The sequence below is a fragment of the Tursiops truncatus genome, chromosome 10 (genome assembly GCF_011762595.2).
Source record: "Tursiops truncatus isolate mTurTru1 chromosome 10, mTurTru1.mat.Y, whole genome shotgun sequence".
Lineage (NCBI taxonomy): Eukaryota > Metazoa > Chordata > Mammalia > Artiodactyla > Delphinidae > Tursiops > Tursiops truncatus.
Genome location: NC_047043.1, coordinates 40,540,999 through 40,565,756, shown reverse-complemented (window position 1 = coordinate 40,565,756; position 24,758 = coordinate 40,540,999). Strand labels below are relative to the sequence as shown.

The window sequence follows — 24,758 nt, the reverse complement described above, 5'->3', positions numbered from 1 at the left end:
AACAGGCACAGAGGAAAGGAAAAAAATCATTTTTCTTTCAGTTGTTCAAAGAAAGCTTGGTGCTGGTGACAGATGCCCAAGTGCTCCCTGAACAGCAGAGAGAAAACAAGCTCTGGAAAGAGCAAAGGAGCCAACAAGCCCTTAAGGAGCTGCTCTGTGTGGCCGCCACCCTGGATATGGAAACACAGCCGACGTGCCCGTAACATCAGTGCTGACGTTGAGTGTCTTGCCTCATGCTTCTCTCCCCTGGTCATATCTATTCCACTTTGAAATTTTTTGTTTCATCAAATTGTGATTTGTACACTCCAACATCTTGCCTTTTTCCTGTAATATTGCATCCTGAATCATCTCCTATGTCTCTAAATAGAGCATCTGGAATTCACCAAGGTATGTGGGAACACCTCTTAGGGTGCCCTGGACCAATGGAGGGATGAGCTGAAGAGAAAACGGGGGGATTGGAAACTGGTGGAACAATCTAGGTCAACTCAGAGATCGCTGGCCGGTGGGCATGTCATCCAACTGCAGGAGTGACCACGGGGCACCAGTCAGGCTTCACACCACGCAGTGCTGTAACGAATGAGTATGAGACACTGATGTTCCTCCACAGGGAGCCTATGATGTGCAAAGCTCCATTTCAGATGCTTGCCGTGCGTGGACTCACCACACCCTTATTTATAACAAGCCTGGGAGAGACAGAGGTTTCCATTTCACACCAAGGGTAGCGTACAGGATGGAAGTTCACAGGCCTGAGTAATCTGCCGAAGGTCAGACAACCAGCAAACAGCTGAAATCTAAGTTCAGCCCCCAGCTCCACCTTCTTTCCATTTGATGACACATTTTTCTTTCATTTTCAGGGTCCCTGAAACTAGCTGGTAAGTTGTTAGAAAATCCGGTGGAAAAAAAGATCTCTCGAAAGGCAGCTACAGTAGAGCTAATGTGCTAATCTAATGAGATTAAATTTAGCCCCAAGAAATGTGAAGCCTTGCATTCGGATCCATAAAAGCTAAAATCCTATACAGAATTATGGAGACTGAGCCTGAAAGAAGCAACATGCATGAGCAAGACTTGGGGATGGTGTTAACCAAGCATTTTATAACCCAAACTATACATATTAACTAAGCCATAAACACAATACTAGGGACTTCCCTCGTGTTCCAGTGAGTAAGACTCTGCGCTCCCAGTGCAGGGGGCTCAGGTTCTACCCCTGGTCGGGGAACTAGATATCGCATGCATGCCACAACTAAAAAGATCCCGCATGCCGCAATGAAGATCCTGCATGCCGCAACTAAGACCCAACGCAGCCAGAATAAATAAAATTAAAAAATAAATATTTTTCAAAAAAATAAACACAATACGAATTCAATAGTTAGGAATGCACTGATATGCTCTCAGACTGCATTTATGAGCATGTTATGCCCAGAACGAAGAAAGCAGCCCTTCTCTGCGCTGACTGGTAAATCTCACTTGGGGCACCGTGTTTTAAAAAGGGTCTGTGGTGAAATGTAACATCTCCTCTAGGAGCATAACGAGGCAAAATAAAGGAACTAGAAAGTTTAAATAGAAGACCAGGTTCTATAGAAGGGGATAGGGGAGAATCACGGCAGAGAGGATGCTGGTATACATCCCTTCACACACAGGCAGAGCCCCCGCTGCCCGCATCCCTTCCATCTGACATTTACACTACTTTGGTCCAGAGCGGAGGTCCTAGACTCCTTTACAGATGTCTGAGCAGATAAGGTACCTCCTCAACGAAAGACTCAATAATTTAGGGTCCCGCTAATAGCAATTTAGACTTTTTCCCAGGACTTAATACACAGTCACTCAGGAAGCATGCAGGCACTTCTGTGAGGGCGGGGGAGGGACACGAGGTCTTCAAGCACTTTCCAAGGCTCCCCTGAACGACACCTACACCTCCCACTCTTCCCAGCTCTACCTGCCCCAAGCATAAATCCAGGCAAGGCTAACAAGATAAATGTGAAAGGCCACAAAGGGATGTGTTGAGATACAAACCCAGTGGAGACCCCCAAACCCCCTTTTTCTCCCCGACGCCTTTCCATCTGTTGCCTTCACCATCGGGTCACTATGCCACTTAACTCACCTTTCTGGCAAGACCCTCCAGTGACCATCGGACCCTCAATTATCTCTGGCTCTTCCACAGCCTCAGCAATTCTTTTTTCTGGTCCCACAGAGCTTTCATGCAGGCTCTGAGCATCTCCAGCACAGGGCAGGACCCGCCACCTGTGGTGCCAGGGCAGTTAGCACTCCATGGGTGTCCCTGGGCTCTGCTCCCTGGGCTCCCTGGTGACTCGGACCCCAAACGATAAAAGCACTCGTGAAATGAGATTACGTGAGGATTTAAGTACCCAAGTCCATTTCCTAGAAGTGAAAGGAAGGAGATTTGGCAAATCACTTCAATGACCAGGACGCCTCCTATTCCAGGAAAGATTCAGGGCATATTTTAAGAAAACGAAGAAAAAGAAATTTAATTTAGAAAGCATTTTTTGACTTGACTCGCCCCTCCCCCATCTTTCTCCACGCTCATAACATCACACGTAAACATACAAACACACAGCCACATGCAGAGTTTCTCATTATTTTGTAAAAAGGAGATATTGTACGATCTTCTCTGCATCTTTCTTTTCTTAGATAAAAATATATCAAGAAAGTTTCTCCATAACAACTACTTAATAAAGCACTACCTCATCTTTGCAAGGACGGCAACATAGCCATGCTGTGTGTGCATCACAACTCATTCACAATCATTTCCCTGACAAGCATTCAGTTTATTTCCTTTTCCTTTTCCCTTTTTTTTGGCCACCACAAAAATGCATTAATAAAAATTCTTCAATCTCCATCTTGACACGCTGGTATTTCTATTTTTCAAACAGAATGTCAGAGCTGGAATTGTTGGGCTGGGCTTCCAATTTTCATCGATAGTGCAGGAACACCTTCCAGAAGGGCCCTATCACTCACATGTCCACCCCTGCCCTGCATCCGAAAGGCAGGTTGCTTAGAAGATAATTGGCATTGGTGTTTGTATATGCACAGACTACCTCTAGAAAGATACAAGGTAATAAAAGAGTGGCTTTCTCCTCTGAAGGAAAGTGCAGGCCTGGGACTCTGGAAGGGGCACTGCTTTTTGCTTTTCGCTATACACATTTTTGGTGCTGTCTTAATGTTTTACCACGTCCATACACTACATATTCAAAATATAAAATGCTCTCTAAAATATCTCTAGACATTCCAAAAAGAGCACCGGCCGTGTGTAATTCAATGGTGTGAGCTTAAAATGCATGGAATTTCATTTCAACTTTACCATTTTTGAGTGCCTCCATTACTCTAGAGTCTAGGGATACAAAAACTAAGGCCTGGGCTTCCCTGGTGGCGCAGTGGTTGAGAGTCCGTCTGTCGATGCAGGGGACACGGGTTCATGCCCCGGTCCGGGAGGATCCCACACGCCGTGGAGCGGCTGGGCCCGTGAGCCATGGCCGCTGAGCCTGCGCGACCGGAGCCTGTGCTCCGCAACGGGAGAGGCCACAACAGTGAGAGGCCCACGTACCGCAAAAAAAAAAAAAAAAAACTTAGGCAGCCCTTCCCTCAAGGTGCTCCGAGTCCAGTAGAGAGAAAGACATCCACAATGCCAGGTGGCAGCCAGGATGCTGGAGGGTGAAGGATGTGCCCCTGGGCTCCTTGGGGAGCTGGCTGGATGCCCTGCAGTGGAGCTCTAGACAATCACCACCTCTCACTGAAGTCAGGGACTCGAATCTTAGGTGCGATTATGGGGGACTTTCTTCCGCCTCGTTAAACATTTCTGCGTTTGTCAAGGTCCCCAAAATGGGCATTAGTATCACTTCTGTAATCAGAGGCAGGGAAGAAAATACTACCCCCCAAAATCAATTGGCAGCATCGAAACTATCAACCCAGCTGAACTTTCTTTAGCTTAAAAGTTGAAGCGCTAATTAAAATTCTGGCTATCTTCTCTGTCTTACCATGAAACTAATGTGACGAAATGTTTGTAAAGAGGAAGAGAGCTGGGTTTTTTCGGGAGCCCTCACACTGTTTCAGATTGTTTGGCACCTAGGAAAGCATTCCCAAGATGCGTGAATCAGAAAGAACAGGAAAGAAGGGCTGGTACACATCCATCACCCTTCCCGTTAGTCCCCACGAGCTGACTTTCAAAGAAATACTTAGTTTACAAAGAATACTAGAAAATTATTAAAATCTTGAATAAGGAACTTGAACATACTATTTAAATACTCTGTGGAAATAAGCTATATTCAAAACCATTGACTACAAATTTAGCTCTATTTTGATTTTGGTAACTCAAAATGAACACAAAAAAAGGCTTCTGACTGACTTCTATAGGCGCCAGGCACTTAGAATTTCCACCTCCATGATTTCTCTCTCCCCACGTGTTTCTTTTGCTTAAGATTCAAGAGCCTGTTGGGAGAGAGACGAAGGGGTTCAATTCCTAAAATACATTTGGATATTCCATCAGGTAATGAATGCAGAAGTATTAGTATATAACAATCAGAGAACACAGACCCAACATCTATTCTGTAGTCCAAGCCTAAATTATACCGAATATAATTAGCAAGCCAAGAATAAGGAAATATACCAAACGAGAAACAAAAATGTGCCCTTTGGTGCTGTGCTCACCGTAATTTATATCCTCAAAATATCTAGTGAACAGCCCAGTGACAAAGGCATTGAAGATTAAAGCCTCTTTTCCTTAAAAACTGCTTCTGAGACTGGAATTACATCAGACACACCTTCATGCATTTGCCAAAACTGCTCACGTTATGAAAGCCAAACTTTCAGTTAAGATTTTAAATGATTAGTGAGAAAAGAATGCGGAGTTATTCAAAAGTCACAAAGGGGAGATGGAAACTCAACAGCAACGTGCTCGGGTCCTCGGCAAACCTGCTTCTATCCTGGATATGGGAAGGGTTTTGTTTTGACAGAACCCTGAGGCAAAACCAAGGCATTCTTTTTTGGGGCTAGCATTAAAAACCAATAAAAACAAAACATTTCGTAAAAGCTGGCCTGCCTGTCTTCCAGGAAGATCAAGGTCACGTTGGCTGAGACGAAGTTTCACGGAGACAGCTACCTGTGCGTTGAGCCTGCTTCACTAGCCTGTGGACCCAGGGGAGGGAGAAGAGAACCCAGGTCTGTCCCTGAAAACTGGTGTCTGAGTTCCCCGCAGGCCAGCAGGCAGAAGCCAGCTCTGACAGGCTGCAGAGTCCCCCTGGCAGGCCAGGCCCACAGACAACTGTCACCATGCTTCAGGGACCTGGGGGGAGAGGACTGGGCCTGAGCCAGGCCTCAAATACAGCTCCTTGGGACCAGCTCAGCTGTGCGTGCACGTGTGTGTGTGTACACGCGTGTGTGCACACGTGCAAGCACGCGAGAGGAAGGGCCCAGTGGGAGAGCAGAATAGAAAACGAGAGAAGGGCACATCTCAAGTTGTGGCCACTAAGGGCCCCATGGCACACCTGGACCTATAGGCTGAGCCACAAACACCAGGGACAACAGGACAGGGGGCCCATCATCCACGGGCCCCACAGAGGAAGGGACTCCAGGCCAGAGGAGGAAGCAGCTAACCACTCCCGCCGACAAATACACCAGAAGTTCAGAGTATGATGGAGACCCTTGACCTCCAACCCTAGGTGATGAGCACCATAGCACGTGCCAAGCAGAGCAGGCGCCCTGTGTATACGGCTGCACTCCTCACAACGCCCTCCCCGGATGGCATCACCAGCCTCACTTCAAGGACGAGAGAGAGTGGCGTGGACATATATACACGACCAAATGTAAAACATAGCTAGTGGGAAGCAGCCGCATAGCACAGGGAGATCAGCTCGGTGCTCTGTGACCACCTAGAGGGGTGGGATAGGGAGGGTGGGAGGGAGACGCAAGAGGGAGGAGATGTGGGGATATATGTAGAGCTGATTCACTTTTTTATAAAGCAGAAACCAACACACCATTGTAAAGTAATTTACTCCAATAAAGATGTTAAAAAAAAGTTAAACAAAACAAAAACAATAAGGACGAGAGAACGAGGCTCAAAGATGGTGAAGTAACTCGGCGAGACCACGGAATCAGTACAGAGGAGGCAGGGCAGGAACCTGACCCATTCGAACCAAAGCCCACTGAGCCCGTGGTTCTCAGGGTGTGGCTGCGGGACCCCCAGCACCACTCACCTGGGGCGCACCCTCCCCGGGCACATAATGCATCAGAATCTCTGGAAATGCAGCTCCGGAATCCATAGGTTTCCAAAGAACTCCGCAGGTGCTTCTGATAAAGAACCAAGCCTGAACCCCTGTGGTGCCTGCCCGCCAGCAGCCAGAGGAGGCAGTGCGGCCGGAAACCTGCTTCGTGCGCGTGCTGGTCACCAACCAGCCGCGCCGGCGTGTGGCCACATGCACGTCATTCTTTACAGTCCCCACTGAGGGAGCCCAGACCCCAGGGGCTCCCAACCTAGAGCCTAGAGCCCAAAAGGCCCACGAAGACAGTAACACGGGTCTCGGAGTCCACTGCAGTATTTCAAAGGCCAAGAGAAATCATACCTTCGTTACCTAACTCCAGGTCTAAGTGAAATGTCTTTGGAAGAGGGAAAATTTAACGGTTCATCACTTCACAAATACAGTGTGTCTGGACTCAAAGCCTTTACAGCCAGGCTGAAAACGGAACAGAGAAGTGGCACAGACCCCAGGCAGGCGCCGTTGCTCCAACATCTGGGCACTTCCCCACTGGAGCCACCTTGGGGCCCCTCCCTCCACCCAGCAAGACAGAAGACCCGGGTCAGTGCTTCAGGGAACTACGGTATTTCCCAGACAGATCCATAACCTTATTCTCTAGACTTAGTCCCAGCCTGTCCCAAACATCAAATGTCCCTTCAAAGGAACAAAGACTTGCAAACTCCAGGGATGGTCAAAGGTATGTGTGGGTGGCCTGAGGATAAACAGTGTTTTTGAAATTTGAGTAAAACCCGGCAGGGTGATTAATCTGAAGGGCAAACCATGCCTTTGGATGCACGTGTGCCTACGTTACAGCTCATTCGCCAAGTTTGAGAATTAAGAAAATAGAACATAAAAGCTTACTGAACCAACACCCCAAAAAATTGATCTACACATTGCTTTAGCCAACTAACTTGAGCCGAACTCTGTGAGAAAATGAACTGGGGAGAAAGTAAATATGGAAAGAAGGGATGGGCAAAAGGGTAAGGAAAGAAAATGCTGAAGGGAAGCAAAAGAGGAAGGACAAGTCAAGAAGCAAACTAGAAAAAAGGAAAAAGAAACAGGATTGCCAAAGAGGGACACCCTGTCCAGAGGAAAGGAGCGGGACTGCTCACACATTTTTATCAGGATCTGCGGTTCGCTTGAGCCAAAGGCTTCAGATTACTATCACCCCCCTATTAGCTCCCACTGGGAAGCTAATTAGCTAGTTAGGTCTTTATCTTTAAAACCTCCATCCTCCAAACAGAAGGCGATGCCCAGGAAGGCGCGGAGCTACCGAGACAGTGGGCTCCAGTTCCCAGTCACCCCCGAACCCCTGCAAAGTCCTAGGGTCTGTAGAGCAGAGGGGACGACAGGAGCCCAGCCAAACCCAACCCGTGCACTTGATACACGGTGTGGTTTTTAAATTGTTTAATAAGATGTCAACAATTAGAAATCAGGAGACCTCACATAGAAAATCTTGTTTTCCAGCAAAAGAAAAACAAAGCACTGAGTTAGGCAGTAGCAGGGTTGGTCAGGTGGGGGCATCCCCTCCAGATGGGGTGTGGGCGCCTCCTGCCCACGGGCCTGTCTCAGGCTGGACCTCCCCATCCCACGCCCCCCACCTGTCACTGCGCAGCTGATCCTGAGACAGGCGAGCCTCGCAGCCCCCGGCTTCCTTGAGGCTAGTGACTGCCACACCCTGGGCATCACCATCCTCACCTGGTCACACCCTGGAACGCTGACCCCCCTCCAGCTGCTTCCTGTCACTCACCTCGACTCCGATATTCCAGACCTGCCACAACCTCTCCCACGACCTCCACCTCTGCTTCTCCTCGACCCTCTCCCCTTGCAGGAACCTCCCCCTCTCCCCAACGAAACAGCATCCCAAACCTTATGCATCAGAAACCTCAGGGGCCTCACACCCTCTCATCCTGCCGGCCTCCCCCGCAGGTGGACTGGGCACCTACACCCCACCCTCCTCTATCCCAGGCCAGTAGAGCTGAGCCTTCTGGAGGAAAACAGAAAAACCCACGAAGGCCAAAGGCACCCCCGGGAATTCACACCCACCCAGGAATGCCCTGAGCCCCCCCGCGCCCCCTCCTCCCTCACCTTGCAGGTGCCCCACCCCGTCCTCCACTGAGAATACTGAAGCCCCCAGCCCTGATCTTTTATTAACCACACGCACCCTTTCCCTCGGTCCTCCAATTCTGAAGGTGGTACCCAGTTCCTCAAGCTGAAAACTCAGCCGTTATCCTTGAGCCCAGACCCTCCAAGCCAGTCCGTCACCAAACCCTGCCCCTGTCCCGCTCCCCTGAAAATCCGCGCACAGGCTGCCAACAGGCTGAGCCGTCTCCACACAAGTCTGATCAGGGCCCCAGGGCTTACTGAAATTCCACTGACGACACGCCTCCACGACAAAATAAGGCCCAGCCTCCTGAACCTGGCTTTCACAGCCACGCACAACGGGGCTCCAGCTGTCCTGACCCCTCTCCTTAAAAATGTGGCTGGGTTGTACACCCCTCCCTCCACCCCTAGGAAGCCTGTGCCACCAGCTCCACGGGCTTGGCACAACGTGCCCGGGTGTCAGATGCCCCTGCTCACTTTTGCACACCCAGTACCTAATAAATGCACTGGCCTTTCAACGCACGTGAGCTGCGTGTTGATCTCAGGGCCCCCGGCCTGGCTCTGCCTAATGAGAACATGGCATGAAAAAGCAGGGCCTCTGGAGCCCCCGGACCTGGACTTCCCACCAGGCTGTTTCCCACGTGGGTGACCTCAGGCAAGGGCTCAGCTTCTGTGTTCTCATCTGTAAAATGGGGCCTTTAAAAACCCTCCCACATAAGGCTGACCTGAGGACCAGGCAAATCCTGAGTACGTGCCTAGCTGTGCATCTGAAACACGGTAGGCGGTCAGCAAAGAGCTCCACTGGGTGTTTTCAAAACCGTAGCTGAGGTTTCCCTCTGCTCTTCCAAGGCGAGGGCAGGCGGTCCAGCGCATGGGCAGAACTTCCGCACCGCCTGGCCATCTCACTCCTCATGCACACCTCTGCAAAGACACAGGCCTGAGCAGGACCAATGCTGTGTTCTCCCTGGACCCTGCCTCAGCCCCAGCTTCCCACCCGAGTGCAGAGCAAAGCCCCACCACACGCCCCGCTGGCTGCCAGCGGGTCCCTCCAGGGACACCAGGCGCAGGCTGAACTTGACTGAGGCTGGACTGCGGCACCATCGGTCCCTCGGAGTAACTCACCACGCTGTGGCACCAAAGGGAAACGTCCGAGGGTTTATGTATCTCAGCTACCCCATAAAAAAATTTTTTTCAATGCAACAGACATTTTTTGAACATTTCCTGTGAATAAAGCACTGAGTTCCCCACTGCCTGAGACAGAGATGCATAAAGCAAGTCCCTGATGACAAACCGAGAGAAACAAACAGATGCACAGCTAAGTCTAACCCTGAGGAACAGCAAGAGAGAGGTGAGTCAAGAGGGACTGCGGCGGGGGGGCGTGGAGGGGGGGAAGGAGGGGGGTGGTTGTGGGGACATGGGGTCATGGGTATGGCTGCAGAGCTGGGAGGGCTTCTCAGAGGAGGCAGCATCTGCCCTGGAGAAGAGGCTTCTGAGCGGAGCGCACAGCAACCGACAGGCGCGGAGGTCTGGAAGACGCAAGACCACTGAGTCACAGAAATTTAACCATTAAAGACCACAGTCAGAAAGTACTAAAATGTACTTAGCATGTTAGAATTTAACAACTTAGAAAATAAGTATATCTGGTAATTCAATCTTTATAATATCTTCTTGACTTATTTTTTCTTCTCTCACAAATTTTCTCTCACACATAGTGAGAAGGAAACCTACGGAAAACATCGACATGTCCAAGCTTTTCTTTTTCTTAAGAATACCTTGGAACAGAAATCAATCCTGCCAGAGACTTTTCCTCAGCAGACGGTCCCTGTGTTTCTGGCAGAAGACACAGCGTTAAACGAGAGAGACGTCACAAAAGGAGGGCATCTGCAAGGGCCAGCAGGCGGCACCGTCTCTGCCCCTCCTCCTTTCAGGAGCACTGCAGCCACACCCATCCCCACCCCGTCTGTCTACCCCTCACATTCCCTGCCTCCCTGCCTCCCACTAGAGGCCAGAAAAAGAGTCCAGGGTCCACCCGTGACTCTGCATACGCCCATCCCCGGGTGCCACCATACGAGGAACTGCAGGTCACTCAGGAGTCCCCTCAGTGCCCGGCACTGCCGACCTGCTAAACCAACCCTAACTTTCCTTCGGGCCTCCTGACACGTGAGGGCCCTAAGTGCCTCTGTCACTTAAGGCATCTTAGATTGAGATGTTTGTCACTCGCAGACGAGAATATTCCAAAGGCGCTCCTGTTTCTTCAAGGCTGAAACCCTCTATGAGGGGAAATGACCAGTGAGCTGAAACCATAGAAGTTACCTTACTTTGGACCTAAACCCGAATGTCGAAATCAAACATTTTAGAATATAGAAATTTTTAGAGACTACAGGAACTACACCTCACAAGCAATTACCCCCTGCTCTACTTGCCTGACAAAGACATCTTGAGAGATATTTTCTTTTCGAACAGTAAGTGCTAAAGAGGGGTGGGCGTGGGTGAGGTTGAAGAGTGGGGGTAGGGCTTGCTTTCTCTTGGCCTCTGTGTAACTTCAGTAAATCACCACCATTATCAGAGAGAACGTGACACTTTCCTCTACCGCCTCTTGCCATTTTAGAACCAAGTTATCGCAAATCAAGGTAGGTGAATTACTGTCACATGCTACTAGGTAAGGTGCATCTCCTATAAGATGCATAGCTTCTATTAACCTAATCTTATTAGCGTCCATGTGTAGCAGTATTGGAATGTGTATACTTCCAGAAAGTACATTAGAACCTCTTTATGAGTCTGACCTTTACAGTCAAGACTCGTAACTGCCTCATGAGCTAATCACTTGATATCATGCTTTGACAACAGAGATCAACAGTATAATAGCTGAATTATTGGCAGCAGAATTATAATGGAGACACTCCTAGGATAAAACCAGCGCTCATTTTCTCTCCTGAAGGTAAAAAAAAATCCAGCCCCCCAAAATGGGTGCCACTAATCTTCTTTGAAAGATTAAGCGTGAATAAGCACATTAATATTTGGTGACCTAATTTTTAAAATATTTCAGCTCAGTGCTCTTTTTCTTAACAGTTCAAAAATAACCCAGGGGGCACAGGTGTCTCTGTCCCCTTTCCTAGAGTGGACGCAACTCCTGGCCCATCAGGTGGCTTTTGGTGCCAAAGACGTGGTCTCTGTGCATGTGACCTTGAGGAAAGACGGTCCAGTGGTTAGGAATACTGGCTCTTGAACCAGACAGCCCCACTGTGACCCCCAGCTCTGCTCGTACTAGCTGTGTGACTTCAGCAAGTTAAGTCATCTCTCCGCTCCTGGTGTCCTCAAGGGGATAATGAAGCTATTTATGTTTGTTGTGAGGATTGAATGAGTTCATCATGGGAAGTGTTTAGGCAAAGCACAGCTCGGGGCACATTGCTCAAAAAATGTCTGCTGTCTTTATTATAATTATCGATACCCAGGCTTCCACCCCTAAGTTCTGGGCCTCATAAACACTTCACCACACCCCAACTCAAGGACTTACCAGGTCCTAGGCCACTATACTCCCTTTCCTGGTCCTCCCAAACCCCGTAAAGGCTCTGCCAGCACCCCAGTTGATAAACCCAAAAACGTACATCCACTACATCAGCAGTTTCTGTACCCCCAAGATAAATCTCATCACTCGCTGCTACCACCCCGGTCCAGAACCCATCAGTTCTCCAGGTCTCTCTGCTCTATGAACCCTTCCTCCCTCGAGACTAAACTCTCACCTGCCAGCAGAGTGAACTTTCTAAAACACAAATCAGATATCTATAGGCTTACCATCTGCCATACTTCCAATTGGTGAAAAAAAATCCAAACTCCTCACCAGGGTCTCTGAGCTCCGACATACATTAACCCCACCAACATCTTCACCTTGATTTTCCACCCCCCACCCTGTCATACCAGCCACACTGACCTTCGTTCTGCCCACAAACACCCCTAACTCATCCCGAGCCTTTGCAAGGAGCTCTGCACTGTTCACAGCTGCCTCACCGCATCAGGGCAAGGGTCCCCTCCTGGGAGAGGTATTCTCGGAATAAACAGAAACCTCTCCATGGCTCTCAACCACATTTCCCCATTTGGTTTGCTTTATAGCTCTGATCACTATCTGAAATTCTTATTTGCTTATCCATCTACCAGCGGTCTCCCTTACCTGGAATGGAAGCTCCGTTAGGACAAGGCAAAATACCCACCTTGCCAGACAGAAGGATGCCTGTAGCACAGCTGGCACTCAATAAAGATGCAGGGGGCTTCCCTGATGGCGCAGTGGTTGAGAGTCCGCCTGCCGATGCAGGGGACACAGGTTCGTGCCCCGGTCCGGGAAGATCCCACATGCCGCGGAGCAGCTGGGCCCGTGAGGCATGGCCGCTGAGCCTGCGCATCCGGAGCCTGTGCTCCACAACGGGAGAGGCCACAACAATGAGAGGCCTGCGCACCGCAAAAAATAAATAAATAAATAATAAAGATGCAGGGTGCATAGGGGAAGGGGGAGGGAGGGTCTGCCAGGACCCAGCAGAGATCGACCCCCCAAACCCCCACTCCTGAATCACACTGCCTGGGAAGCCTGACACCAACATCTAGTCAGGAAAGCAAATTTCAGCAGAAGAGTAGAAGGCTGTAGCTTTTGATCCTAATATACTCCTCGAAAAGCCACCTCAGTCTGATTTTAACTCATAGATATTCCTTAATCATCAGTCCCCAAATTAGGTTTCCCAAAATACAGTCTCTCGGGTGCTCACATCAACCCAGAGTGAACTTTCAAACAACCGCCTCTGAACTCTGCTTGAGTTCATTTAAAAAGGAGACAAAAAGCCCCAGCCAAGGTGCCTATTCTACCTCACTTCTAAAAGCTGGGAGCACGCAACTGACACAGGGAAAAAACTCAGTGTTCAGAGGTTGTTGGGGGGGGGAGTGTGTCTGTGTGTGTCTGTGCCTGTGTGTGTCTGTGTATGTGTGTGTCTGTGTGTGTGTGTGTCCATGTGTGTGTGTCTGTGTGTCTGTGTCTGTGTGTGTGTCTGTGTCTGTGTCTGTGTGTGTGTCTGTGTGTGTGTCTGTGTGTGTCCGTGTGTGTGTCTGTGTCTGTGTGTCTGTGTGTCTCTGTGTGTGTGTCTGTGTCTGTGTGTCTGTGTCCGTGTGTGTGTCTGTGTGTGTGTGTCTGTGTGTTTTAACCAAAGAAAATCTGCTGATCTTTTTCCCTTAATTGGTTCTGGGAATCAACAACTGACCACAGGAGGGTAAGCGTTTGGAACAGCTTCTCCTTATTATCGAATCCTTGATTATAATGATTAAGCCTGGACTTGTGGTTCTACTAAACCTCACTGAGCAACCTCACGGGTCACGTGCACAAGTGGGGACCACTCCCCTCAGGTTAGCGCTGTGGCATCGAGTCATAAAATGTCATAAAATTAGCATCCAGGGAGGTCAGAACTCCAAGAGACCTTGAACATCACTAACACCACCTCTTCAAGACAAATAAGGAAACTGAGGCTCAAGAGATTATGTGAATTGCCCAAGGTCAGTGCTAGTGTCAGTCAGAGCACGGACACAGGCCCAGGGCTATCCAACTGCAAGACCAGTGCTACCACCACCATGACGCCATCCATACAAGCAAGGATGGCAGAGAGCCCGGCTCTTCATGGAGTAATCGGCAAGCTCAACTTACAGTCTGCCCCCAACCCATTTCTAAATCCACTTGCCAAAAGGGCTGAAAACGTCCCCAAGAATGCTGCTCGAATATGTCTTCAATGTCTGCTCTGTGACACAGCAGGAAAGCAAAGAAGAAAAGGCGTGTTGTGGCTTCGATGGGGGACAGAGATCATTTCAAAGAGGTAACAGTAAGGACACAGGTGTCCCCAGAAACCAGAGAAGAGGGAAGGGAAGTGTTCTCAGAGGAAAGTGATCGCCTGAGCTGTGTCCCACGGGATGACCAGCAGGGAGGCAGACAAAGAAGCCAACAAAGAGGAACTCCCAGGAGACAGAGCACAAAATTGAAGACTCTGAGGCATGAAAAGACTGGTAACCAAGGGCAGCTAAGTGCTGCTGAAACGCAAGGTTCAAGCAGGGAAGAGATGCGAGATAAGGTAGAAGAGCCAGGCTGTATCCTGCAGGCCAGGAGCCACTGCAGCAGGAAGTCACCCATCACATCTGTGTTTTAGAAAGATCTCTCCCGCCAAGAATTGAGACAGGATTTGAAGAAGACAGGACGAAGGGCTTTGAAGCCTCTCTCACAAAACAGCCAAGAACGATGACAACAGCCAGCAGATTTGATTGGGTGCTGTCTATGTAACAGACACCGTTTCCAGCACACATAGTAACCCATTTACTCTTCACACACAGGAAGTGGAGTCTATTAGTACCTTTGTACAGATCAGCAAACTGAGGCCCAGTGAGGCTGAGTTACTTGTCCCAGGTGTCACAGCTAAGGGGTCGATCTCCTAACCAACGCTACACACTTTCCTGACAAGCAAGAGATCCAGGCCAGAAGCAACACATCAGTAGAAGGGACAGAGGGAGGGGCTGACCGGCCCCCCACAGCCTGCACGCTGCCCTGCCCTTCTGCTCCAGAAACCAAATCAACCCACATTAGGAATTCCGTGACGCCAACCTCTCTGCCCGACTAAACAGCATAAGCCACCTGAATGCAAGCATTAGGTGTCGGTCTTCCAAAGACCCGGAACGAATATCGGATTGACGGAAGCCCACCCAAGGGTCTTCCCAGGTCTCTGGGAAACAGCCCCAGTCGAGGAGAGAGGGGACAGAGATGACAGAACCCATCTCCCCACCTATTTCTCCAGCCCCCCGAAAGAGCACAGGACCTGGAGCCAGGAGTGGGAGAGGACCGCCCACATGTTCATTTTGCTCTGATCCATCACTTTACCTCACTCGTCTTGCACTTGTTTAGCTGTAAGGTGGGTAGATGTCTCCTATCACTAGGCCTCCACCCAACTCAGATTTAAAAAATAATCATCTTTGACAAGCTAGCAACATCTACTGAAATTTGTAAAGTATGTACCCTTTCATCCCGGGATTACGCACCTTGAACCCATGCAAAGAAACGTTTGCATGTGTGTACAAAGTAATATGAACAAGAACATTCAATCTAATGTAGTTCATCACTGCAAAAATTTGGAACAATTTAGATGTCCAGCGATAGAAGAATGGTGAAATAAATAAATCATGGCATATCCTATATAAGGGAACCTACAGCACCAGCACTGATGTTAACATACATCTATACATACTGACACAGAAGACATCCAGGATACGGAGTTAAGTACAAAACAGCAAGTGGTGACGCAACTTATATAGTAACTTATATAGAAGTAATTTATATAGGACTCCTCTTTTCCTTTTAACAATGATAAATATACGGTGGTATGTGAAGAGGAAAAGTCTATAAGGATACATTCTAAAATTGTTCATGTCTGGTATCACTTGGAGGGAATCAAGGAAAATGTCACATTTTTTATTCTTTGAATTCTTCTATGCATCCAACACATAATAACAAGACAAAACAAGGCCACATCATAGTCAAATTCAGGCAGCTTGCACTAACAGCATGAGCCTCAGAGGCCTCAGCATCTTCCACATCAGGTCAGGCAGTCAGAGCCCAGGTCACCTCCTCAGAGGTTTGGCAGCTCCTTTCTGGGCTTCACATCTGCTCATCTGACAAGCTCCCCACGTCCACCACAAGTCAGCTGATAGTCCCTCCGATTATCTCTCCCCCAGAAGTGGGTGTGGATTGTGGAAAGAAAGGTGACCAGAGCGGTCAGGATGGGAGGCCACGCTATCCAGGAATCAGTCTGGAACACACTGCAATTAGGTGTAACACCTTCCACCCACCACATGACAAATCCATGCCTTGTGGTTCTCGGAAACAGAAATGCCAAATGTCTCCCAACTGAGTCAAATTCTCTGGAATCTAGAAGTTACAGCCTGGATAAGGAAATTCTTCCAGACAGTGATAAGCAAAAAAAAAAAAAAAAAAAAAAAATTAGTATTCCATCTTACTTCTAGAAATTCGAAGTATTTTACACTACAGGCACATACACATTATACACACACACACACACACACACACACACACACACACACAAACTCGATTAGATCTTCTAAAATACCACATGCAATAGTAAATTACCATCCCTGTCCACTAAATAATACCCAAGAGAAAGTAAATGGACATCCAGCAGTTTCTCCTGTGCATTTACTAAGATCTGGCCCATGATCTCATCGCCCCTCATAACTATTCCATGAAGTGGAGGACAAACATCTAGCCCCGTGTTCCGGGGAAAATCCTAAAATAGGCAAACTTCCTTTAGACTTCTGTGAGCAAAGAGAGAAGCCTGCAGCCTCACTGGATCCACACCCAGAAGAGCCCAACGCTTCCGTTCATGGCTCGGCGAGACCATGGTTGGGATTTTTGTCATCACTGCTGAGAAATGTTTACCCTGCTATTTCTGACCCTCTTGTGTAAATATCAGCTATGCTTTACCCCCCAAATTTCAAGCCTGCGTAAAGGGTCCTTTTTAAGGAAATCCCAAGTACACAAGTATCAGAGTTACAGAAGCTGCAATTTTTGGCAGAGAGGACAACGCTCCAGAAGCTGTGAGAGGGGCCGCAGTGGACCCTTCTCTCTGGAAGCCCCTGGGAAGAGGGGAGGGGGACTGGGGAAATGGGTTCATTTTGCCGTAACCAGCATGACTCAACTTTCTCAACTCTAGGAAAGGTTTATTAAGTGAATAGTTTTACTTTTTCTCAAAGAATTGAGCAACTTTTTTTGCAACATTTCAGCAACGAGTTGACTTCAAGTGACTCTGGAAATCAAAAGGCTCCAAGCATCAGTGTTTTAAAGCAGCAACAGAGGACAGAGGAAACTGAGGTCCGTGGTCCAGTACACACATAACACATACTCATGTTACTTGGGAAAAAAGAACCCACAGGATCTCCAGTGTTACTATGGCTGCAATTTTATCAACTTGATGACAAAATTCAACTGACATCAAAAAAAAAAAAAAAAAAAAAACTTCCCACCCCCAGTACCTCTGGCCATCCATCTCTCCCCTAGGCCAATGCCTACATACACAGCTTAGCGAGCAATTTACAAGTTCAATGCTGACACGCCCCACAATCGAGGAAAATGTGTCCACAACAAGGAGGTAAATGCTTTGTGCTTAGTGTCCCCGGAGCCCTGATGAAGGGCCTCAGGCAGTCAGCACAACACGGCAGGGGGAAGAGGAGAAACGGTGCTGGACCAGAGGGCAGGAAACCCGCCCCCCCCCTCCGAACGTCCTTGATGACACGATCCATCCCACCTTGCCCACCCCACAGGTGCCGGGTGGTTTCCTCCCACCCAGACCACCACAGCAGCTCTTGACAGCATCCTCTGCTCCTCCCAGGACCACCTTCCCAGAAGAGAGGTCCACCTGTGCGGCGCCTCTTCTGACACACCGTCCAGATCCCGCCTGGCCCCTCTCCAGTCCCGCGACCACTTAGGCAGCCTCGCTCGAGCCACCTGGGAAGGATGGGCTTTGATGACCACAACAGGTTTTTTCTTCCTTCTAACGTGAATGTCACCCCCTCTGAAGTCTTCCCTCATCTCCCCAAAGAGGGAGATGCCTCAGAGCTGTCACAGGGCCAGGCCCCATCCCCAGGGGCAAGTGACACGGATCTGGAGGCACGCCCTGGCTCCACAGCTGACCTTGGCCCAGTTCCTTACACGAGCCTCCGAAACAACTCCCTAAGTAAGTCTCGGTGCCCACACTGGCAAAACTGGAAATATAAGGGCTAAAGTGAGTGGTGATTCCATTTAAGGGAAATAATTTCTAGAGAGAACTTAATGCAATGTTTGGAGCTCAGTAAAATCTCAGAAAGTGGCGTCTAGTAGAATATTATTAATAAGTAGCAGATACTCAAAGTTAATCAAAGACACTCCAACGTCCACCAACCTGGGGCAAATGACATCTTCCCCAGGCCTCAGTTTCCTCACCTGTAAAGCGGGGGTGGGGGGAGAGGGAACAGGAGATGAGGGAAGGGCACTGGACTAACACGGAACAGAACAGGAAAACAACCAAGAGCTAAACTGTGTAACAGCAGCAGGCTCTCTGAAAAAGCAGAACTTAAGTTAAGTTTCCCTAACTTGAGAAATGTGCAGGTCACGGCTCTCAGGGGCAAGTGCTCTCTTGGATGCCCTTCCTCCTGGGCTTTGCCTTAAATTATTCTCATTACAATGCTACTTAAGTCTGTCCAAATCTAAAGCTTCATATGCTTTAGCCCTTATAAAACTGTAAGGTGAGACAATGTAAAAATTGGATAAAAACCAATAAAAGAGAGCTCAGCTTTCGTTGAACGTGACGTATGGTAATGATGCAATTTTGTTCCGTGTGCTCGACTGTTCACACAGTGTGTTAAGTACAAGAATACCTGGGAGAGTTCCTGGCAACTCTGTGGGGCTCTACCACCGCGGGGCTGGAATCCCCTCAGCCAGCCAGCCACCGCTCTTCTCTAACGGACTGTCGTGAACCCTTTGTTCATGAATTTCCAGCCCTCGTCTGACCCCAAAACACAATTTCTGCGATAAGTCCACATCTGTCCTTTCCCCTTCGCTACAGACAAGCAAAGGGGTGTGCAACAGACGATCAAAGGGGTGCGCAATCTAACACTGGCAGGAAATCTTTATGACATGCCTCATTTGGAAGGTCACCTGGATGTTACAGAATCTATGATTTTTTTAATTATTATTTAAAAGAATATTAAAAATTTACTTTTGGTTTTAAAAAATAACTTGCAAATTCCCAGGAAGATGTCTTTAAACTCTAGTTTAAAACACATTGTTTCCTCAAAAATCAAGAAAATATTATATTCTGGTGAAAGAACTGAGTAACTGTATAAATACTATAAATTTGTTATATGGGAAAAAAACCATGGTTTCCTAATAAAAGCGTCTTGCCATAGTATCCAGAAAGATCTTAGACATCACAGACCTAACTGTACGTGTTCTGGGTGCATTCTCTCTTCAGTCCCAAGAACCACCCTATAAAGTAGGTGCTACTGTGACACGTGAGGAAACTGAGGCTTGAAGAAAGAATGAAAGTGATGGAGCAGCACCTAAACTGATTCCAGCAGCCATGCCCCCTGCTCCTTCCAGACCAGCCCTGAGAGCCTCTGCAGAGGACGGCCAGCCACGCACAGCAGGGATCCAGGGGAAACCAGCTGGGGGAGAGAGAGATGCAGAGGGAAGGTGGCATTCTCAAGGAAGAAATGACAGGACCTAGTGACAGGATGGATGGAGACAAGAAGGTAAGTCCCTGAACCTGTGAGTCAGGAAGAACGGCTGGCCCGGCCTCCAGAAATGGAACTGCTGGGGAGAGAAGCCAGTGCAGGGGGCCAGACCTAAACTGAAACACAGTGGGTTTAAGACAAAAGGGACTTATTCCAAGTGGGGATGGATATCCTCTCAACAGATCGCAGGTGAAGAGGTTGAAGTCTCGTTACACAGGAATTATGTTTACAAGGCATGAAGATTATTTCAAACAGACAAGTCGGTCAAAAGTGTCCAGCACAAGGGAATTCCCTGGTGGTCCAGAGGTTAGGATTTGGTGCTTTCACTGCCAGGGGCCCAGGTTCAAACACTGGTTGGGGAACTAAGATCCCACAAGCCTCACGCACGGCCAAAATACAAAAGCGTCCAGCATAGAAGAGATGGAGAACACAGATAGGCAGGACAGGACCACTGAATTCTGAACATCTGTGTCTTTACTAATTCCCATAGACCAGTGCACAGTACAAGTCAGGTCTGGGACAGGCAATCACGATGGCGAAGAAACAGGGCTATCTCCCCATGACAGCACGTAAGGACTCATCCAGGCAACAGACATGCCCACTGTGTCCCAGATACTGTCCTAGGTTCAGCCACAAACAAAAACCCCCTTGCTGGCACGGAGCTTAAGTTCTGGCTGAGGAGACAAAGAACGAGCAAGCAAGGACACAGTCTGGAATCAGGGGGTGATGAATGTTCTAAGGGCTAGGGGAAAAAATAAAGCAGGATACGAGAAAGAAGGAAGGGCAGGGGCAGGTATCTGAGATAATGTCATCTGGCGATCACGGAAGGACTGACTGAACTCTAAGAGGAGGTGACAGGATGAAACTCAACTTTTTAACCTAGAGAGGCTTGAGAGTGTTCACTCCAAGTGTCTGCTGCCTAGTAGACCAGGCCCTGCAGTGGTCTAGAGAGACCACAGTAAACACATGTTTGAAGGTATCTGAGCATCGTGCACAGATTGAGGGGAAAACTGATGTCATCAGGAACACAGAGAGGAAGGCAGGAGAGGAAGACAAAACAACCGCACCACGTGGATGACCTTCACTTCTGCAGACCTGGATATTCTCTGACTCCATTAGAGAAGGACAGATGCTGGAGCAGTGATGAGCTTCAGGGGACAAGAAAGCAGCAGAGGAGAAAGATCCGCATCAGACTCAGCAGCCTTCATTCAACAGATAAACAGGGGTTTACCCAGCAGGACCCACTGGACGCCGAGCTCGTGCTCCCAAGGGGGCACCTCGAGGTGTCTCTGTTAACACACACCCCAAAGGGATGGGGCTGGGGGAGGGGACCAGCTGGAGGATGGGAAGGGGTAGTGAGGCCAAAGGTGAGGGCTCTAGTCCCCTGCAGCCATGAGAGGCTCACAGGGTGGAGACACTGCTGAGGACGGTGGTGCGGGTTCAGCAAAAGGTCGGCAGATTAGGTCAGTAACCACTGCAGCATCTGATAACTGCAGTGCCCGCTCCAACCACACCCACCACACCTGTACTAAAGTCACTGTCTCCCCACAAAGCTGCTGATTAAACCTTCTTTAATCTCTGTATCCCCCACAACTAGCAAATCCTGGAGGGTCAATAAAGGCTCTACTGAGGTCAAGCTTTCATGACAGGAGTAAACAAGGAGGGGCTAAATAACTGAGGTTCTTCTGATGGAGGTGAGAAACCCAATAGTCCAGATTCCCGCTCAGTTGGCAGATACATGAAAGGGGAGAGCTGTGGGGTGGGGGGCGGGGGGGAGCTGGCCATAGCGACTGTATCACACCAGCTGTACAGCCCTGAAAGTCACTTCAATCCTGAGTCTCAATTTGGAAAACAAGGGGATTGGAGCAAATCAGAGGCTGCAGACTTTCAGGGAGAGAAGATGCTTTTCTCAGTGCTGAAGGCTGGGGAGCATGTGTACTTTTGCTATTGGGGTTGGGGGATGCAGGCTTCCCCTTTGGCTGCAAATGAATCGCAGAGACGAGAACATAATACAGGTATGGCCACCACCACGAGGACCTTGGAGGTTTGTCCGAAGAAGAGCCCCACTGGTGACGTGGCAGGTAAGAAGACGGGCTGGGGGAGGGGGCCAGGACTGCAGTGAGCAGCGGTAATGAGTTATGCAGACCTCAGACGGGAGACAACGGATGCCCAAGCAAAGACTGTGAATGAAACATCCGTGTTTTGAAGGCGGTTGCTGGAGTCTGGCTTGTACACACCCAGGCACACGAAAAGTCAGGGAGAAACAGATTTTACACAACTTGAAAACTATGAAACTACTTTAAGAGCTGTAAGAGCAATTACCCATATGCCAGACCACTTCTAGCCTTTGAAAAGCTTGTTTATTACCATATTTACTGAGGGCTATCAGACTGTATTTTGAGCTTCTGAGAAGTTTCCATTTAGAATCAGTAGAAATACCTGACACATCCAAACCCCATAATTTCCCATACCAAGCTGAATCCCCCAACATTACAGAAAAACCCACAAACTTTGCAGAAGGGAGTGAAAAGCCAATCCAGTCACAGGAAACCTTCCAGCTCTACAAAAGAAAACAAACAAACAAAAACACCACAAAGAGCACTGAAACATTTCTAGTCCAACAGCTTTTCACTCAAGCTTTAACAACTTTATTCTGAAGCCCTTGAAAAGTATTAAATTACATACAGTATTCTATATTCCTGGCAGTAGCAATGCCTAAAACTTATTATAACTTAAGGCAGTAAGTGAACTCATGACTTTTAAGTCAAATTTAAGGAAGCTAAAGGCCAGACAAAACCATGTGTTTGAAAATGCCCGCAAAATAATAATGCCGGAGGGAACTGGATGGCTTTTCTGCTTCTAAGCTAAATAAAGCCTGGGGGGCTTTGCAAAGATCCTAGTGAGGATAATCACACACACACCCCCACTGCACACAGCAAACCATCCAATGAATTCTACACAGACCAAGGAAAGTTAATCCGAGAAGAATAACAACACTTGAAATGTTGAGAAAAACACAGTTCTGCTGTTTAAAACACTCTATCGGGCTGGAGGACAAATCGGGTCATTCTAACATGCCAGAACATTTGACTGGTGAGTGTTTCTGTGACCATGTCTTGGCTTTGTGTTAACAAAGGGTCCTGCAAGACATCTGAGTTCCAACGCTCGGGCCTTCAGGTCCTCTCTCGCCTGCCAGCAGCCTCCCTACTTCCTGCACACCTTCGGATTAACTTCCCCGACTTCCTGCACAGCCCTGGATTTGGGCTACCTTCCTCCTTCAGGCTTTCAGGCTTACTCAAGCTAAGTTTTCCGGGCAAGCTCGAAGGGTAAAAGTTCGCAGTCCCTGACCCTCCATTAAAGCACAATCAGCATGTGTCGCTTGACAAGCCTGGCCGCGGCAGGGTGATTAATTTACATAAACAACTCTGAAGAGGTAACTCATCGCTTCAAGGGCAGAAGTCAGCAGGCTGAACCTGGCCGCTCTGGGAGCGGCGGCTGCAAGGCTGGCCCACACGGCAGAGCCTCTGCTGACGTTCACCGCGGCTCCTTCCACGCAACAGGTCCACGCAGGCAGGGCACCAGGGCACTTGCCCACAGCTCCGCGCACGCAGCCCCCCTCCTGCCCCGCCCCCCACGGCCGGTCCCGGAGCCCGGGCAGCTACGGCTCTTCCCGGCACGGCCCACCCGCGATAAGGCCCGGAGCACATTCTTCGGAAGATGCCGAGATAGCGCGGCTCTCTCGCGCGCTGCCCACCTCCTCCCGGCCCAGTCCAGGCCGAAGGGAAAAGGCGCCCCGGCCAGCGATCGGGGAATGCGAGACAAGGAGACCGCCCCGGGAGCCGGATGCCGCGCTCGGTCCTTCCAGCCGGGAACGGCCCCGGCCACCTGGCTCCTCACCTGCCCGGTCACAAGTGCCGGGCACTTGTACCTAGATATGTATATAAACTACTTATCGGCACAGAACGTTTTCCCAACTGCACAAGCTACAACGACTACTCAGAAAACAGCAAGTCGCTTTGTATAGAAAGAAAAGGAACTTTTCGGGAGGGGGAGGGGAGGGGAGGAGGAGGAGTGTGGGAGGAAGAAGCAGGTGAATGAACGTAGACGTGGTTTCCGCGGGACCTGCCTGCCGGGTCCCGAGGTGGAAGAGGGGGCGAGAGGGGAGGGGAGGGGAGAGGAGGGGACGGGGTGGGGGGAAGGGGAGGGCGCGAGGCTGGCGGGGCCCGGCCGCGCTCCCCCAGGGCGGCGCGCAGGTGAGGCTGGACACTCACCTCCGGCAGCTCGCGGAGCTGGTTGGCGTCCAGCAGCAGCTCCTCCAGGCTGCGGGCGTAGCGGTAGATCTCCTCGGGGACGTAGACCAGCGAGCAGTGGCGCTTGTCGATGGTCTCCACATGACGGTTGCACCGCCACAGGGGGATGCAGTGGAACATCGCCGCCCGCCGCCGGGTCCCGAGCCGCGGAGACCTAGGCTCCCCGCCCGCTCCGCCCGCCCGGCGGCTGCGCTCCGCCCCGCCACCCACCCCGCGCTCGTTGGACCCCGTGCTCGCTCGCACCTCGCGCCGGGCTCCACGCTCCCAAAAGCGCCCAGGAACCTCGGGCGAGAGCCCCCCCCCCCCGGCCCCGCGCCCCCGCCCGCCCGCCGCTGCGCCCCTCCCACCCTCCGGCCGCACCGCAGCCGCCACCGCCGCGCTGAGCTTCCTACTCGCCGCCGCCGCGCGACTGAGCATGCGCGCCAGTGGGCTCGCGCCCAGGGCGGCTCCCGCCCGAGAGATGCTCCGCTCCGGGTTTTCGCGGCGACCTGGATCCGGAGGGTCGGGGTAGCAGCGGTCAGACGCTAGCGGTCCCCCTACTCAGGCTGGGACCCAGGGAGTGTCGCGGCATCGGAGGGAGCCCCTCTGAAGGAGCCCGGGGCAAAGAAGAGGCAGGGGCGAGGCAGCCCGGGGGGAGCAGAATAACTTTGTTTTTTACTTTTACTTAACTCGCTCTCCTCGCTCCCCTTCCCCAAAACCACTTTCCCTTCCGGGGTCAGGCGGGACCGCCCCGAAGCGTACCTTGCGCGCCGTGGGCGGCCGGAGCCCCAAGGTTCCGTGTGGTTTTGAGGTGTCTCCGCCGCCCTGGCTG

General features: G+C 50.0%; 1 protein-coding gene across 2 annotated transcripts in view; it reads right to left on the bottom strand.

Annotated features, from left to right (window-relative positions):
- The window catches only part of LRRC1 (leucine rich repeat containing 1), a 126,897-nt gene extending 102,684 nt beyond the window's left edge, over window positions 1–24,213 (bottom strand). The window contains exon 1 of one of the 2 annotated variants that reach the window (XM_073810869.1): window positions 23,909–24,213. In XM_073810869.1, the coding sequence (XP_073666970.1) occupies window positions 23,909–24,067 (159 nt within the window). In that variant the 5' untranslated portion in view covers window positions 24,068–24,213. The remainder of the gene's footprint in view (window positions 1–23,908) is intronic. The other variant, XM_019931436.3, reaches the window with a different exon arrangement.
- Window positions 24,214–24,758: the final 545 nt, after the last annotated feature.